We start from the raw sequence: 15,634 nt of genomic DNA on the forward strand, positions 1-15,634 counted from the left end.
CTGCCACACAAAATGACAGCTTCAGGGCAGAACTCAGAAAGCACAAGGGAAGAAAGTAAGTACAGTCTGGCTCTGCATAATGACTTTTTGACCAATAGCAGAATGCATACAAGATGGAAATTCCATAAGTTATAACGAAACTGAATAAGTCCCATCTGATAGCGATGTTACAGCTGTCATAACATACACAATGCATTACTCATGGAAATGTATGATGAACAAAAGAAACAAACCAAACATATACCACGTGTTTCTAAAACGGATTATCTCTCCTCAAGAAGAACCTCAGGCAAGTTCTTCAGGAGATTTTCCAAAAGAAGGCGTTGTTATCATGGGAGATACAGTTCCATACATGTTATTGCCTCTGAAAACCTTCCAGTGGGCCAAGATGTGGAGGTGGAAGACAGTGAAGGTGCTGACTCTGACGCTGTGTAGGCCTTAGCTAATGTGCGTGCTTGTGTCCTAACATTTAACAAAATACTTTAAAAAAAATGCTTATACAACCATAATATAAAGAAAATATTTGCAAAAGTCTGTACAATGTGTTTTGTGTTTTAAGCTAAGCATATTACAAAAGAATTAAAAAGTTAAATTAAAAGTTTAAAAGGTAATAAGTTACAGTAAACTAAGGTTAATTTAATATTGAATAGGGAACATTTAAAAAATAAATTTTAGTCTAGCTTAAGAGTACAGAGCAATGTTTATAAGCTAATGTCCTAGGCATTCACACTCACTCACTCACTAACCCAGAGCAACTTTCAGTCCTTCAAGCTTTATTCATGGCGAGTGCCCTATACAGGTGTATCACTTTTTATCTTTTATACCATATTTTACAGTATCTTTTCTATGTTTAGATCTGTTAAGATACACGAATACCATTGTGCTACAGTTGCCTGCAGTATTCAGTAGAGTGACATGCTGTATAGGTCTATAGCCTAGGAGCAGTAGGCTGCACCATATGGTCTAGGTGTGTAGGACGCTATACCGTCTAGGCTTGCTTTAGCACAGTGATGAAATTGCCTTATGACGCATTTCTCAGAATGTATTCCCGTGGTTAAGTGAGTAATGACAGTACTTACAAGGTGCTTTCACATGGACCTTATGTTACTTCTTGAGTACTGTGCCCAGGAAGTGATGTGTGTACATCTGCAGTCCCTCAGACTTGAGGTTCCCAGATCCCAGAAGCAGTTCCCCCCAAAATTCCAGCAACAGGTACATCCTTCATTTTCATTTTGAAAGAAAATGTAATGCTCTCAGAATTGTGAACTTTACCATTTTGGTGCAGAAAAAAACTTGAGTAACAGAATCAGTGATGAGACTAGCTGTGAAAACAGAGAAGCTTTTTCAAGAAGTGTACTGTGAGCTATTAACCATGAAAAGGACAAAGAATAATATCCCAGGTAAAAAAAAAAAATAAAACGAACACAAAATTGTTTTACAAAGATCTACCTGAATACTAAAATTTGGTAGAAACCATTGCTGTTATTTAGGAAGAAATACAGGGGAAAGAGAGGAAGGGAAAGATGGGGCTGGGAGACAGGAGTAGGGAGAGAGAGAGAGAACACAATCAGTAGACTTAAAAACTACAGATACCAAGACAATATGATTGAGTGTTTGGTATGAAGCAGAAGCGGCAGAGAAAACCACAGGAAGGCGTTATTTACAATGGAATTTTTAGGCCTGGCTTTTATTCTGTCAAGGTTGTAATGTTTTCCCTGGATCCATGCGCTAAATAACAGTCAACACCCACAAATTCTTTCATCATTAATGTTCAATCTAATCCTAATCTGGATATTCAATCTAATAAAAGCATGTACCACCGAATAACTTGGGGGGAAATCTGAATAAAGTCTGGAGTTCAGCTCGTCGTAACGTATCAATATTGATTTCCTAGATTTAACAAATGTACAATGAAAATGTAAGATGATTATTTTAGAGTAAAAATTAACCAGGTATGGGAATATGTAAGTCTCTATCATCTTCCCAACTTCTTATAAATCTAAAAAATTATGAAATAAAATCTGAAAGATTACGATGAAGGAAAACATCCATCTGTACTCCACAGCATATTTATATAATAAAAAAGGCAAGTTGTAGAAAGATTCATATACATCAAACCCTCAAATAACATCATTTCATTGTAAGTAATTTTGTTATAAAATTGATGAGAAAAAAAATCAGTTACCAGCCATGGCCACTGTCCTTGTACAGTTTGTATGGTCACTCCGTGTCTGCGTATATACAATTACTGTGTATGTACAAATACTATATTTTATAAATATATGCCTAATATACCCATACACCCCACACCCATACACAAGGCTTTGAGAAAGGCACTTTGCTCTGGGAATGAGGCTTATGAGCAGTGAGTTTGGGAGTCAAATCCAGGCAATTTAGCTTCAAGACATCGCTCTTAACCATGCTACCACATTACTCTCGCCTGACTTTTTCACAGTGGAAAATACACAGTAGAAACCTCATGCCAATTCCAGGAAATGTAACGACTCAAGAATTATTTTGACATGTGCAGGAAATGTTGCTTCTTGTCTTCTTTATCAGTATCCCTTGTTCTCTACAACTTTGCTTTTCCTCACCAAACTTTACTTTCCTGACACATTTATGAGTGCATTCCGGTAAAGAAACAGAGTTTTACTTTGTGTCAGACACTGATAGAAACTCTCCTTCTCCATATATGCCTGAACTTGACTGTCCTCTTTCTGTTGCCATTAGTTAACCCCGAATACCTTTTACCCTTTTAGATTCATAAGGGTGTGACTGAGCAGTTTCAAAGGCATCAACTTTTGCTTTCTCCTCCTCCCTTAGAGTCCTGCATCTGCACTGCTGGTCTCAGACAAAACAGGCAACCCCTATTTCCCATTCTGGGATGTTTTAATGACCAACTTTTCTTATGTTGTGAATTTGAAGGGCAAGGACAGATCATTGGAAAGCGGATAGACAGGGACCTGTGTTCTGAGAACTGGGCCAGAAGACTGACAGAGGCACAGAAGAATTTCAGAGTGATTCTGGCAGGCATCATGGTTCAGTAAGGGCCAGAGGAGTGGAACATATGGGCACAGGGTGAGAGGCCTGTGACAGGACGCGGCCTATCTCTTTTGCAGCGGAATGTTAATAGACATTAGATTTTAGTAAACAGAGAACATATCTCTGAGTCAGCATCAAAAACTTCCACAGTCTGGAAGAATGAAGAGTCACAGGACCTAGCCTCACCTTCCCTTTTGAGTATGAGAGTCTACAAGGCAGTGAGAATGGAAAAGCTTTTATCTGAGCTTAAAACCAATATCTGTCTCTTCAGTCCACACTTACTGGTAAGGTCCAGTGGATGACTCGGCTACAGGTTTCTGAACTTCTGGCTTTTGAGGGAAAGACTTTGTCACCCTCTATGCTGAAAGTATTCTATGTATTAGGAACCCCAGTCAGTGAATCTTAATATCAAGAAATCTTGGGAAGCACAAGGTATTCTAAAGGCTTACATGAATAGTTTGCAGCCACATACGGACATCAGAAGAGGGGTCCTGACAAGGATGCACTGACCTTCTTTATCTCACTGTCCTAGAATTACTGTGTCTGTACGTGGTCACCTTGAAGGAGACGGACCACCCCTTCCACCCCTCTACTCCAGTATCGTGTGCATCTACCTCAGTGATTTTGCTGTGTTGTGTTCATAATGATTGTCCAGTTGATACCAAATCTTGAAGAAAATTTCCAAAAGAATATTAACGTGGTTAATTGTCGATTGCCCCTTTACAGGAACCTGGAATCTGAATGGTGTTTCTATAAGGAGCTCTTTGGATCTCGTTTTACAGGACCCTGAATCTCTGGATATAGATCCTCAATGTCCACTTCTTAGGAAGAGTAGGTGTAGTAGGTTATATTCCTCCCCCATTCTCGCTAAAAAGTGCTAAAATATATATTCCATCCCCCATTGTCTTTCTATGATGTAACTTCAAGACTGCTACTGCTGTGTGTGTTCTAGTCCCTTTACTCTGTGTAGGGTTGTGACTGCAGCTGATGTTTTACTCTGTAGCATAATGGTAGTATAGACTTCTCCTGACTCTGTGGGAATCTTCACTGTGGAAAATTATCTACTATGCTGTGAGCAAGGCCAAGCGACTACCTGGAGAGGTCGTTTGAATATATTCTAGGTAACAGCCCCAACCAAGGAACCCCAGACATCAGCCAGGATCATCTGCTGGACTGGAAGTAGAATGTTTGTTTCCATTATTTAATCAGTGATCATGAAAATGACCATTTGGTGGGTAGACAGACTCAATGGACTCACTATAAACTGGGTTTTCATCAGAACTGGGTTATGTTTGTTTTGTGTTTTGATTTGGTTTAATTTAGTTAGTTGTTTTTTTTCCCCCTGATACTAATATGTTTCCACTGTAACATGAGGTGATGGTTATGTCTCAGGTCTCTAGAGTATCAATGAGAATTCAGTCTGTGTGAATTGGAAGTATTAACACATTTAATACAGACAGTCTGCTCATCTGTCTATTTTTCCCTGGGTGATGCTGTTTGATTTAATAAATAGCAGAATTCCATGTAGGTTAAACTCTTTTGGTTCTTGCTCAGACATTGCTAGCAACTTTTCAGAGAAGCAATAGACTGTACCATTAGCCTATGTCTGTAGGTGGATATTCTACGTAGGTTTTTGTAGTGTGTTCTGATGTTTACATAATGATAAAATCGCCTAATAATGCATTTCTCAGAATGTATTTTGTCTCCATAGGATGTATGACTGTTAAGTTCCTATTCTAGCCCAAAGATTCAGTGAAAACTTCTGTGTAAAGTACATCTTTCCCCCTAAAGTGATGAGGTGTAGAATTTACTGTATTAATAGGAGGGAACGTTCACACTTACAAGTGCATTGTACAAAATCCTGTCAGTCTGTGATGTGCAAATTTTGTTCCTGCATGAGATCATTAAGTTGGAAACATACACCTACATATTTCCAGAATTCCATCCAATAAATTCACATACACTTGAAAATCACAATACATATTTTAGGAAATTGGCCATAGGAGATTATTTTAATTGTAAGAAAATGTACAAAAAGGTTTTGCATTTTACATATTTTCTATTTAATAGCAACAAAATGAAGTGACACTAACATAGATAAAAGCCTGAACAGTATGATTTCTTTGTATCAACAGTGAAGGGATCCCTTGTATATGGAGTTACCAAACAGTCAGGGTTCTTAATCCTGATCATCTGTGGCCAGTGGAAAAGAAAGGCCTGACAGGAAAATTTAAGGAGCCAGCCGGGTAACTCCATATGAGGGAACTCTTGGTGACATTCAAAAAACTCACACTTCCACCTTCAAAATCAAGAAACACACCAACCCGGCCCAGAGGTTTCTCTACATAGTGAGGAAACAATGGGGAAGTGGTCAAGACACTGAAACGATTATCCACCTTCACGCACAAAAGAAGAAATATGTCCTTAGATGTAACCATTGTGCTATTCTTCCTTATCCAGGAGTCCTTACAGACTCCCAGAGCCCAGTCCCAAGAGCTGTCCACATCCAGCTCCCAGTAGTGTTTCCCAGAGGAGAAGACCCAGGTTCCCCATGCAGCAAAATAGTCAGATCTGTCAGAATTCAAAGATCCACGTCTAAACATCAATCTTCTCACATCCCCAAACAGCCTGATATTGTGATTGGTTACTTCCCAAGTGAAGGCAATTTCCACTGTAGAAAAAAGAGAATGTTCAAGTGAAAAGTAGTTTATAAATTCTCATGTTCAGATAAGAAAGAGACTCTCACTAGAAAACACAGGTCAAGATTAGAAAGAAACTTCTGTCTGGAAAAATGTTGGAATCAAAGGGTGTTAGTATATCTGTACAAGTAATTAGCTAAACTACAATGATCACAATTTCTATAAACTCAAAAAGTATAAAGGGGAGGAAGGTCATGTGTATGTCTAGTTGAGCGACCTTTCATAACAACTGAAAAACTGGAAGCTCTTGCCCTGCAGCCAAGTCCATAGCAATAAAATTAACCTCCATTGCCTCTTCTCTGTCAGGGCAGAGCAGGAGGCTGGGGACGGGAGATGAGGTGGGGAGCATTCCTAGACCCAAATAAAAAGTTACCATTTTGCCAGAAATATTATAATCTGTCACTGAAGCTAGCAAATTCATACTTAAAGAGAAAATCTGAATCTGCCTTCTGAAAAGTGCAGATTCCTTGCAAGAATTATCTGACTTTCATGTCAGATTCAGACACAGGCTTCTTTCGTCTGCTAGATTTATCATGATCTATCCTGGAGTTCTATCTAAGGCCTCATCAACCACTAAATCACGTTTCTATGCTTCACAGATTCTCAGTTTTTGCGCTGTTATATAAGTTACTCATGTATGCTTTTGTTGATTAAAAACGTGACTAAAATTATAAACGCTGTGAAACTTCACCTGAAATGTATTTTAAAAAACACTGTCACTCAAATCAGTTGTTAACTGCACTAAATTTGAAATCGAAATGTCCTCAATTAATTTAGTTCTGTATATTTCTTGTAATAATTTTATACATGAAATTGTATCAGGGAATGCTTCCTAAAGTCCTAAAGGGCCCTTCTGCATGTTTTATTTTTCTAAGAAATTTGTTATGTGGCTGATTCCTATTACATTTCACCAGATTTTATTTATTCTGGTCAGTTTGATGATAGTGAAACTATAAATAGAAATACCTATTCACAGACTATTCTCTTCTTCTAGATGAAAGATGATTACACTGGTAAAGCTGCCCATAGAAAACCATAAATGAAGGCATTGCATGTTGATCCCACCAAGAGGGCGACACTCACCTCGGAATCGGTTGAGCCTGTCCACCAGTCCAGTGATGGGCCCTAGAGTGAGCTCTGGATTGACAGGCTGGGGCATGTGCAGCAGCACAGACTCACTCCTGCAAGGAAGTTGGTTGAGTTGGTTAAGTTTCCCATGTCTGTGTTTAATAGATTCCAACAGAAAATGCTTCATTCAAATCCACTTCTGATATGGTAATGTACCTTCACAATCCTAGGATGGGTTTGTGGCTCTTAGGGAATCTTTCTAACTATTCACTCCATTTCTAACCTACTGCCACTGAAAGATAAATGCCTCTCTCCCTATCTGCCACCAAATAGTTTATCTCTAATTAGGATTCTGAATCCTAAAAACAGGCAATTGTATTCTAGCAACTTCTGCATTGAACTCTTCAAAACATAACTCCCAGAGTCACTTGGGAAAGTAAGAAAAGGTTAATGTCTGATAAAATGCATAGGTGATATTCAACATACCACACAAACGCATGAGTACACACACATACACACACCATCACACTGGCACATTATGGTGTTAGTAAATTATGTTTTCACTTTGTTGGAAACAGCTTGATGTTTTCATGGCATGCCTTGTGCTCCAGCTTGCACTGATGGCCAAAGACATACCTTGCCACGATGTCTCCCAAATCCTGTAGAGAGGGAGAGAGAAAGAAAGAAAAAGTGACTTCTTTAGAAAGTTGTTATTCTTGTTGGGTGAGGTGGCTCACACCTGTAATCCCAGCACTTTGGGAGGCCAAGGTGGGTGGATCACCTGAGGTCAGGATTTCCAGACTAGCCTGGACAACATGGCAAAAACCCATCTCTACTAAAAATACAAACAAATTAGCTGGATGTGGTGGTGCATGCCTGTAGTCCCAGCTACTCGGGAGGCTGAAGCAGGAGAATGACTTGAACCAAGGAGGCAGAAGTTGCAGTGAACTGACATTGGGCCACTGACTTCGGTCTGGGTTACAGAAGAAGACTCTCTCTCAAAACAAACAAACAAAAATTCTGCCCATCGGGTCTTTAGGTTTTGAAAACTTTAGAATTACCATATACTATCACTGCAACTCTTTTACAATGTATTCTCATCTCTAGCAATTATACCAGTAAGACCTACTGACAGAATCAATTTCTGATAAATTCAGGACCCTAAATTTGCATGAGAGGGAAAGGTGTGAGTAGTGACTGCGCATTGCTGCAGCTGTCTACAATCTAGTCTTTTTCAGGCCTAGTCCCCAAAGGTTAATACGGCTGAAATTAAGAGCATTTCAAACCTAGGACTTCCCAATAGGAGGAAGAAAGAAATGTTAGTTTTTCCATAATTTCTATGGATTATCCATTGGAGACTAAAGTGAATTTTCACATGAAATTTTTTCTTCCACAGTTTTAATGAAATGTGCTGGAGGAGGAAGCCTGTGGTAGAAAATGATCTATGGAAATCTAGTTGCACAATTCCATAAAGGTTTACTTCCATGATTAGGTTAGCAGTTATCGTTTATCTCTATATGGCTCTCACCATCAATGTGGGAGAAGAAGAAATAATGTCTTGGGTACCCAATGGAAGGCAAAGATGTAAAGGGCAGCTAATACAAAGTATCTCAAGGGGCATCCTCCATTCTTACCTGGAGCAGCTCCACATCTGGTTTATGACACATTTTCATTAGTTCCTGATACATTTCTTTCAAGTGTTTACTCTTTTGATCCATGTTGACCCAACTTCTCTGGAGTTGCTGAAAAATCTCTTGGTACTCCTTGTTCAGTCTCTCTAGATGTTGTTTTTCTTCCCTATGGAGAACTGGATGCAGCTTCCTATACTCACTCCTGATCATCTGTGCCCGTAAAACCACATCGCCCTGTAGAGACATGGATTTTGTAGGTTACATACCCAGGCCTACTTCCACCTCACAGAACCCACAAATTCTTCCTCCTCATTTCTTCTTTTATTTTCCATTATTTACAAACAGTGTGATGACTTAAACAAGATCTTCCTTCAAAATTTATGTAATTCATCAATTCCCGAACACTTGCAAAATAGCGCTTTAGATTTAAATGTTTAAATATATGTCCTCTTAAATCTGAAATACCATTAGAAAACAAGTAAAATTTATGATTGATTGTCAAATTGTCATGGATAATATATATAATCTTTGTTACTCAATTAGTTTGTTGTTTCAATCTCTGTACTTCACAGACTAAACAATCACTGTCAGTAGAAATGATTTTAGTATATTATAACCAGAATCAGAAGCCATCACACAAAAAGGATCTTAGTAAAAAATGTAACCCCCAACTCTCAAACTGACTACCTCTTTTCTGTCTCCTATCTTTCTTCTGTCAAAAGCCATAGGCTCTGTATTGCCCTGCCATTCTAAGAACATGAATCTCCATTCCATTGTGTCTCTCCTCTCAATATTGACATAGTTATTCTCTCACTCCCCCAGTCATTTTTTACGCCTTCTCCTCAGCTTTTCATCATGTTACATTTTCTCCTACATGAACTGGTATCATCTGGGTCCTTTGCTATCAGACTTCACCAGCACAGGCACATTTCTTAAATGACTGTTCCTACCTGATTTCTTCCCACTGGCCAACATCATATTCAACATGAAATACCTTTATTTCTCAATTATGTACTATGTAATTAATATTACATAATTCATCTTATTCAGAAAACTCTGCCTGAAATACTTATTAATTTTAAGCACATACTTGCCCTTCCGAATTTATATTTATTTTTTACTTATCTGAAGAACATTTCCAAAAAACCTGAACAAGCATTATATTGAAGAGTCTGCTTGTTTTCCAGCCTATGAATAAACACAGGACAAAATCTGGCATATGAGAATTTCAACTCAAGTTGCTAATATAAATGTTGTCAGCATGCCTGTCTCAAGCTGGTTGTGAGGACTCACGGTCTCATACTTACCCTCCAGAGGAGGGCTGTTCTTCTCTCCTCATTTAGATTTCTCTGATTTTCTTGAATCTTTTTCCATAAAATCCTCATTTGCTCTAAGAGCTTCTCCTGCAAAAGAATTATGAGGTTAAAAAACAGAAAGTCAAATACCATAGATTCCACACTCTGAATGATATACGCAGGCAAGGGATGTAATATATAAATACATTAGAGAGAAGGGAAAAAAACAATTTTTTCACTGCTCATCCTCAATTGATATTTTCAGTTCTGAGGTTTCAGAATATAGAACAGTTTAGAAAACTGAAGAGTCAAGATTTCCTGTAACCTGGCTAATGTTCAGTGAAACATCCCGCTTCAGAACCCACTATGCTAGCCCCCTGATTTTGTAGTGTGCTATCCCCATACTCGTTTGTCCAGTAATATAAATATATTTCAAAAATACGTTTCTTTGCACTTGTAGTTTTGGTTGCTTTTCAATGCCTTTAGCATTGAACTGTAGAGTCAATAATAAGATCTTTTTGGGTGCAAGCTCCATGAAGGAACGTAGAGTTGCACATTTTATCCAAATGTCATAATTGATACCAAGAACAGCACCTGGCACTCAGTAAAGAAGAGAGTAATCACCATGATGATTCTCATCGTCCTTCTAATCTCTTTAACTCTGCCACCCTCCAGCTTTCAGGTGATTGCAGAGCTATCTCTTACCCGGTGTTCCTCAGCGGCCCCTTCAATGGGATAGTGTTTGTGAGAGCCGTGCTCCTGAGAGTTGGAGCACAGCAAACAGAGCAGACTCTTTTCCACGTCACAGAACATCTTCTTTGTTTCCCTATGGGTCCCACATATTTGTTTCTCAGAGCTCAGGAATTGCCAGAGACTGGCTTTTCTCGCGATGGTCACTAAATTCTTCAGAAGAATATTGGTTTTGAAGTCCTGTTTCCGTGATGGTTCACGGCATGCAGGGCAGTTGGCAGGACTTTGGGCTTCTTCCCAGGAAATGCAGAGACAGGGCCTACAGAAGCTATGCCCACAGCAGATGGTGACAGGGTCTACCAGGTAGTTCGAACAGATGACACAGATGAGTTCCTTCTGGAAGGCATGTGAGAAGTCTGAGTCCATTTTCCTAAGGAAAGAAAACCACAAGAATTTATTCTCCTACCCTGAAGAGACAAAGATCCAAGCAAAGTTTGAATCAGGTTGTGATTGAATAATATCCTTTTTTTCTAGAGAAGTATAGGATTTAATTTGCAATGACAGAAATAGGAAAAATGGAAAACTAAGGCACAAAGAGACATCAACCTCTAGAAAAAACAACTGTTCTCCAATCGACACATGTCCAGCTTTCCAAACTCTACTTTCTTGCATAGAAGAATGTCAGATTTTCTGAGGTGTTAGTGTCCACCAAATTGCTTAGGGTTCAAGGGTTTCATCAACCTATACTCTCAAGAGGTGAGTCTGAATGATCTGAAAATCAGTAACACTCTTAATTGCCAGTGATTGGTTTAGAGAAGGAAAGCTCACTAAGCTCTTCTACTCTCATTATTTTCTTTAACTACAACAACCATCTATAATGACTTTTCCAGAAGGACCCTGCTTGAAAATGTTAGAGCAGAACTCACACCTTTCTCCAAATCAGAAAAAGCTAGCCTTTACTCTCCAAGGTAAAACAGTCAAATCAAGGTAAGGTACCTCTCCAATCTAAAGCTAAGAATCATTGTTCTTCTAGGCTGCTATGTTAATTCAATCAACAAAAACTTTCTGGCATGTTTACTGTTCCTGCACTGTCTGTTAATTTGGGGATATACTGGTTAATATTACAACATCCTTAAAAGACAGATAATTAAATTTACAGAAAGATAATGATAATTGAAGCATTATCATTACTCTTTCACACAGTCAGAAAAATAGTAAGTATTATGCAATAATAATAGGCGCTAGAGGCCGGGCACGGTGGCTCACGCCTGTATTCCGAGCACTTTGGGAGGCCGAGGCGGCCGAGGCGGCCGAGGCGGGTGGATCACGAGATCAGGAGATGGAGACCATCCAGGCTCACATGGTGAAATCCTGTCTCTTCTAAAAAATACAAAAAATTAGCCAGGAGTGGTAGCGGGCACCAGTAGCTGTAGTCCCAGCTACTCAGGAGGCTGAGGCGGGAGAATGGCGTGAACCCGGGAGGCGAAGCTTGCAGTGAGCCAAGGTGGCGCCACAGCACTCCAGCCTGGGCGACAGAGCAAGACTGCGTCTCCAAAAAGAAAATAATACAAATAAAACATTGGCACTAGACATTAACTCAGCGTTTTAAATGAATGTATGTTTTGCTAAAATAAAAATAAAAACCTAGGCCAGGCAAAGTGACTCCAGCCTGTAATCCCAGAATTTTGGGAGGCCAAGTCAGGCATGTTTTTTGAGCTCAGGAGCTCTAGACTGGCGACAAAGCAAAATGTCTAGATCATTCTGTCTCTAAAAATACTTATATAAATTTTAAAAAATAGGCCCAGCGCCGTCGCTCACGCCTGTAACCCTAGCACTTTAGAAGGCAGAGGTGGGCGGATCACAAGATCAAGAGATCGAGACCATCCTGGCCAACATAAAGAAACCCCGTCTCTACTAAAAAAAAATACAAAAATTAGATGGGCGTGGTGGCAGGCGCCTAGAGTCCCAACTACTCTGGAGGCTGAGGCTGAAGAATCATTTGAACCTGGAAGGCAGAGGTTGCAGTGAGCCGAGATGGCGCCACTGCACTCCAGCCTGGCAATAGAGCATGAGTCCATCTCAAAATAGATTAATTAATTAATTAATTAAAATAGTTAAATAGCTGAACATGGTGGCCCACGTTTAATCCATAAACCTATGGATTATGTTTAATATAATTTTAAAAAAGAAATGGAACCATTTTTAAAACTCAGAAAATGAGATCATTGCATTAAAAATAATCTAAGTTTGCAGATAAAGTCCCCAAATTTTGTTTTGGTTTGTAACCTAATAGTAGCTCCTACTCTGGAATTTGTGTACTTACCTCAGAAATGTATCTATGTTCTCACCAAAGCTTGCTGTCGAATATGATGGATTCCACTCAGGGTTGAGAGTCTCACAGTGCAGAGTCGGTAGCTTTTGGAAGTCTCCAAGGCCAGTTGCAAAGTTGCTCTGTGGGCTCTGGAGAAGAATGAGCTTGGCTCCTGAAGTATCCTTTTATGACTCTCTGAAGACCACACCCCTTTCTTCCAATTGATTGCATTTCACAGGGCGTAGGTGGGTGTTAACATAGATGATTAAGTTTCTTCAAAATAGAAATTTTATTTTTATTTATATATATATATATTTTTTGAAAGGATTCTGGCTCTGTTACTGGCTAATTTTTTGTTTGTTTGTTTGTTTGTTTGTTTTTTCAGTTTTAGTCGAGAGGGGGTTTCACCATGTTTGCCAGATGCGTCTGGAACTCCTGACCTCAAGTGATCCGCCCGCCTCAGCCTACAAAAGTGCTGGGATTACAGGCGTGAGCCACCACACCCAGCCAATTGATTTTTTATTGTAACGTAAAAATTTAATCTAAGAACACCGTTGGCCTCCATTCCAGAAGGGATATTTCTCCTGCTCATCTTGCTCCGGATGAAGCCTTCCAAGGGTCTCTCAACAACCACAGGATGGAGGATTCCCTCCTATATTGCCTGGCACTGCCCAACTCAACTCAAGGGGTAATGGAGAGAAAGTCTAGAAAGCTCCATCTCAGGGACGTCCCTGGGCCAAGATAGTGTAGGACATGTTGCTCCAAGGTAAATTTAAGGAAGGAGACCACTACTACTCCTGCTGCCCTCCTCCCCCTACCTTGCCTAGTTCACAAGACAGGAGGAAAGTGAGAAAGAAACAAAAGTAAGATAAATAACCAGACAACCTTGGCACCACCACGCGGCCCTAGGAGTTAAACAAAGTAATAATAATAACATCAACCCCTGGCCTAAACTACTTGTGTTATCTGTAAATTCCAGACACTGTATGAAAAAAGCATTGTAAAACTTTGTGTTAGCTGAGGCATGTAGCCCCCAGTCACGTCTCCCACGCTTGCTCGATTTATCACGACCCTTTCATGTGGACCCCTTAAAGTTGTAAGCCTTTAAAAAGGCCAAGTATTTCTTTCTCGAGGAGCTCGGCTCTTAAGACGCGAGTCTGCCGATGCTCCCGACCAAATAAAAAACCTCTTCCTTCTTTAATCCGGTGTCTGAGGAGTTTTGTCTGCGGCTCGTCCTGCTACAAATAGAAATGTATTTCTACTTGACAAAGTAATGATGACAGGGCTTCATCTGAATGCGTTTATTCCACTGCTTATGGAGAGGAGTGACATGCCATTTGGACACATGAGAACATTCTCTGCCTAGTTACCAGTGGCTCCAGATCTTCATGTAGTCGTGGAAAACCATGCTTCAGATTGCAGAAAAGCAGCGCAGACCTCATGCAGACAAGAGTTCTTCTAGAACCACCTTGGCTATGCAAAAACTATCAGGTCCAGCAACAGTCTGAGCTGGATGAGAAATAGAGTAAAGCTCTCAGGAGCAGCAGAAGCTGTAAGGGAGGGAAAAGGCAAGGAAGAAACTCTAGATTTCAGGATGTCCCCTTTATATCTTTGAGAATCTCGGGACCCACAAGGCTCCTGTTTCTTTGTCTGACTCTTCTGGCATCCAGGAGTTTTCCTGGGTTAAACCATCCAGGGATAGGACAGGAGATGCCATTTGGTTTTAGGAGCAGAGGAGAGAAACTCAGTGGGAAGAGAGTTTCCAAGGGAGGAAAATTCAGTTGAGCAGGTTTATAAGGTCACAGGACTGGATATGGGTAGAGTTCAGTGTACAGGTTTAGAAGCCATAGTTCCCCCAGATCTTCTGATTCTAACATAAGTACACAGAGCCAATCAAATGAAGGAGGGGCAGGTCAAGAGAATTCTAAGACAAGGGAAATGAGGGATGAGTATTTGCAGGAGGGCACTGTCAAAGTCAATAGACAGACATTCTCCCCTCCTCTTATATTCAGAAACAAGAAATGAAACTTAAAAGTGTTGCTTGTGTTCTGTGCCAAAGGCAGCAGAGCACTTGTCTCTGGTCTCCATATACACTTGTCATATTTACTTGCAGTATTAAGAGTAAGATTTTGATTCCTTTCACACAGAATAAAATTCACCTACCATGTTTAAATTGCCATACATATAATGAGACTTTACTGATCATAAATAAGTTACTCTCAGCCTTGAGGCCTGGCTTAAATTTTCTCTATTCTCATTCCTTCTCCTTCATATCAGAAGCTTCATAATAGACAATGGGGGCAAATATGGTGTGGAGAAATAATCAGTTTGGATTTAGATATTTTTAATGTAGTTATCACTTCCTAAAAAGCTAGGAAAAAGCCAAAATACATGAAATAGCCACCTGCTTTAGTTTCTAGTATCCCTTCGGTATCTGCCGACAGGTATTCTATATTATATCTTTTCTGAATAAGATATTAAAAGTTCAGTTTTGTCTATGCTACTTTCTTTCTTTTCCTTTCCTGCTGTATTTTTCCCTAAAGCACTTATCACAATGTGCCAATCTATTAAAAACATTTTTTTGTTTGTTTGTTTTTTTGTTTTTTTCTAGACGGGGTCTTGCTCTATCACCCAGGCCTAAGTGTGGTGAAATATCAGCTCACTGCAGCCTTGACTTCCCAGGTTCAAGCAATCCTTTCACCTAAACCGGTATCGGAGACCACAGAACTTGCCAAAACACCCAGCTAATTTTATTTATCTTTTCTTAGAGATGGGCTCTCACTTTGTTGCTGAAGCTGGTCTCTAACTAACTCCTAAGCACAAGTGATCCTACTGCTTCAGAATCCTGAAGTGCTGGTATTACATGCCAGAGTCACTGTGCCAGCTTCACTTTTTGAA

The 15,634-nt window shown here is 39.7% G+C and overlaps 1 protein-coding gene and 1 long non-coding RNA gene across 2 annotated transcripts; one reads left to right on the forward strand and one right to left on the reverse strand.

Moving 5' to 3' along the window:
• Window positions 1–5,048: 5,048 nt before the first annotated feature.
• On the reverse strand, window positions 5,049–11,064 carry LOC139357560 (tripartite motif-containing protein 43-like). The gene is made up of 6 exons (XM_071075427.1): window positions 10,441–11,064; window positions 9,748–9,843; window positions 8,444–8,674; window positions 7,446–7,468; window positions 6,825–6,922; window positions 5,049–5,713 (listed from the first exon to the last, which is right to left on the reverse strand). Exons 1-6 carry the CDS (start codon window positions 10,849–10,851, stop codon window positions 5,232–5,234), a joined length of 1,341 nt encoding a protein of 446 aa, XP_070931528.1. The 5' UTR covers window positions 10,852–11,064; the 3' UTR covers window positions 5,049–5,231.
• A 101-nt stretch (window positions 11,065–11,165) lies between these two features.
• Window positions 11,166–13,386, forward strand: LOC139357354 (uncharacterized). Its single transcript, XR_011610345.1, has 3 exons — window positions 11,166–11,393; window positions 12,779–12,981; window positions 13,122–13,386. It is a non-coding gene; the product is annotated as an uncharacterized lncRNA (long non-coding RNA).
• Window positions 13,387–15,634: the final 2,248 nt, after the last annotated feature.

Source organism: Macaca nemestrina, chromosome 12, assembly GCF_043159975.1.
Source record: "Macaca nemestrina isolate mMacNem1 chromosome 12, mMacNem.hap1, whole genome shotgun sequence".
Taxonomy (NCBI): domain Eukaryota; kingdom Metazoa; phylum Chordata; class Mammalia; order Primates; family Cercopithecidae; genus Macaca; species Macaca nemestrina.

Coding starts and splice junctions, on each gene's coding strand:
- LOC139357560 (XM_071075427.1), bottom strand. CDS start 10,851: ATGGACTCAGACTTCTCACATGCCTTCCAGAAGGAACTCATCTGTGTC. Junction 9,844..10,440: donor GGGCCGCTGAGGAACACCGG/GTAAGAGATAGC, acceptor ATTCTTTTGCAG/GAGAAGCTCTTAGAGCAAAT. Junction 6,923..7,445: donor TTGGGAGACATCGTGGCAAG/GTATGTCTTTGG, acceptor ACTTCCTTGCAG/GAGTGAGTCTGTGCTGCTGC.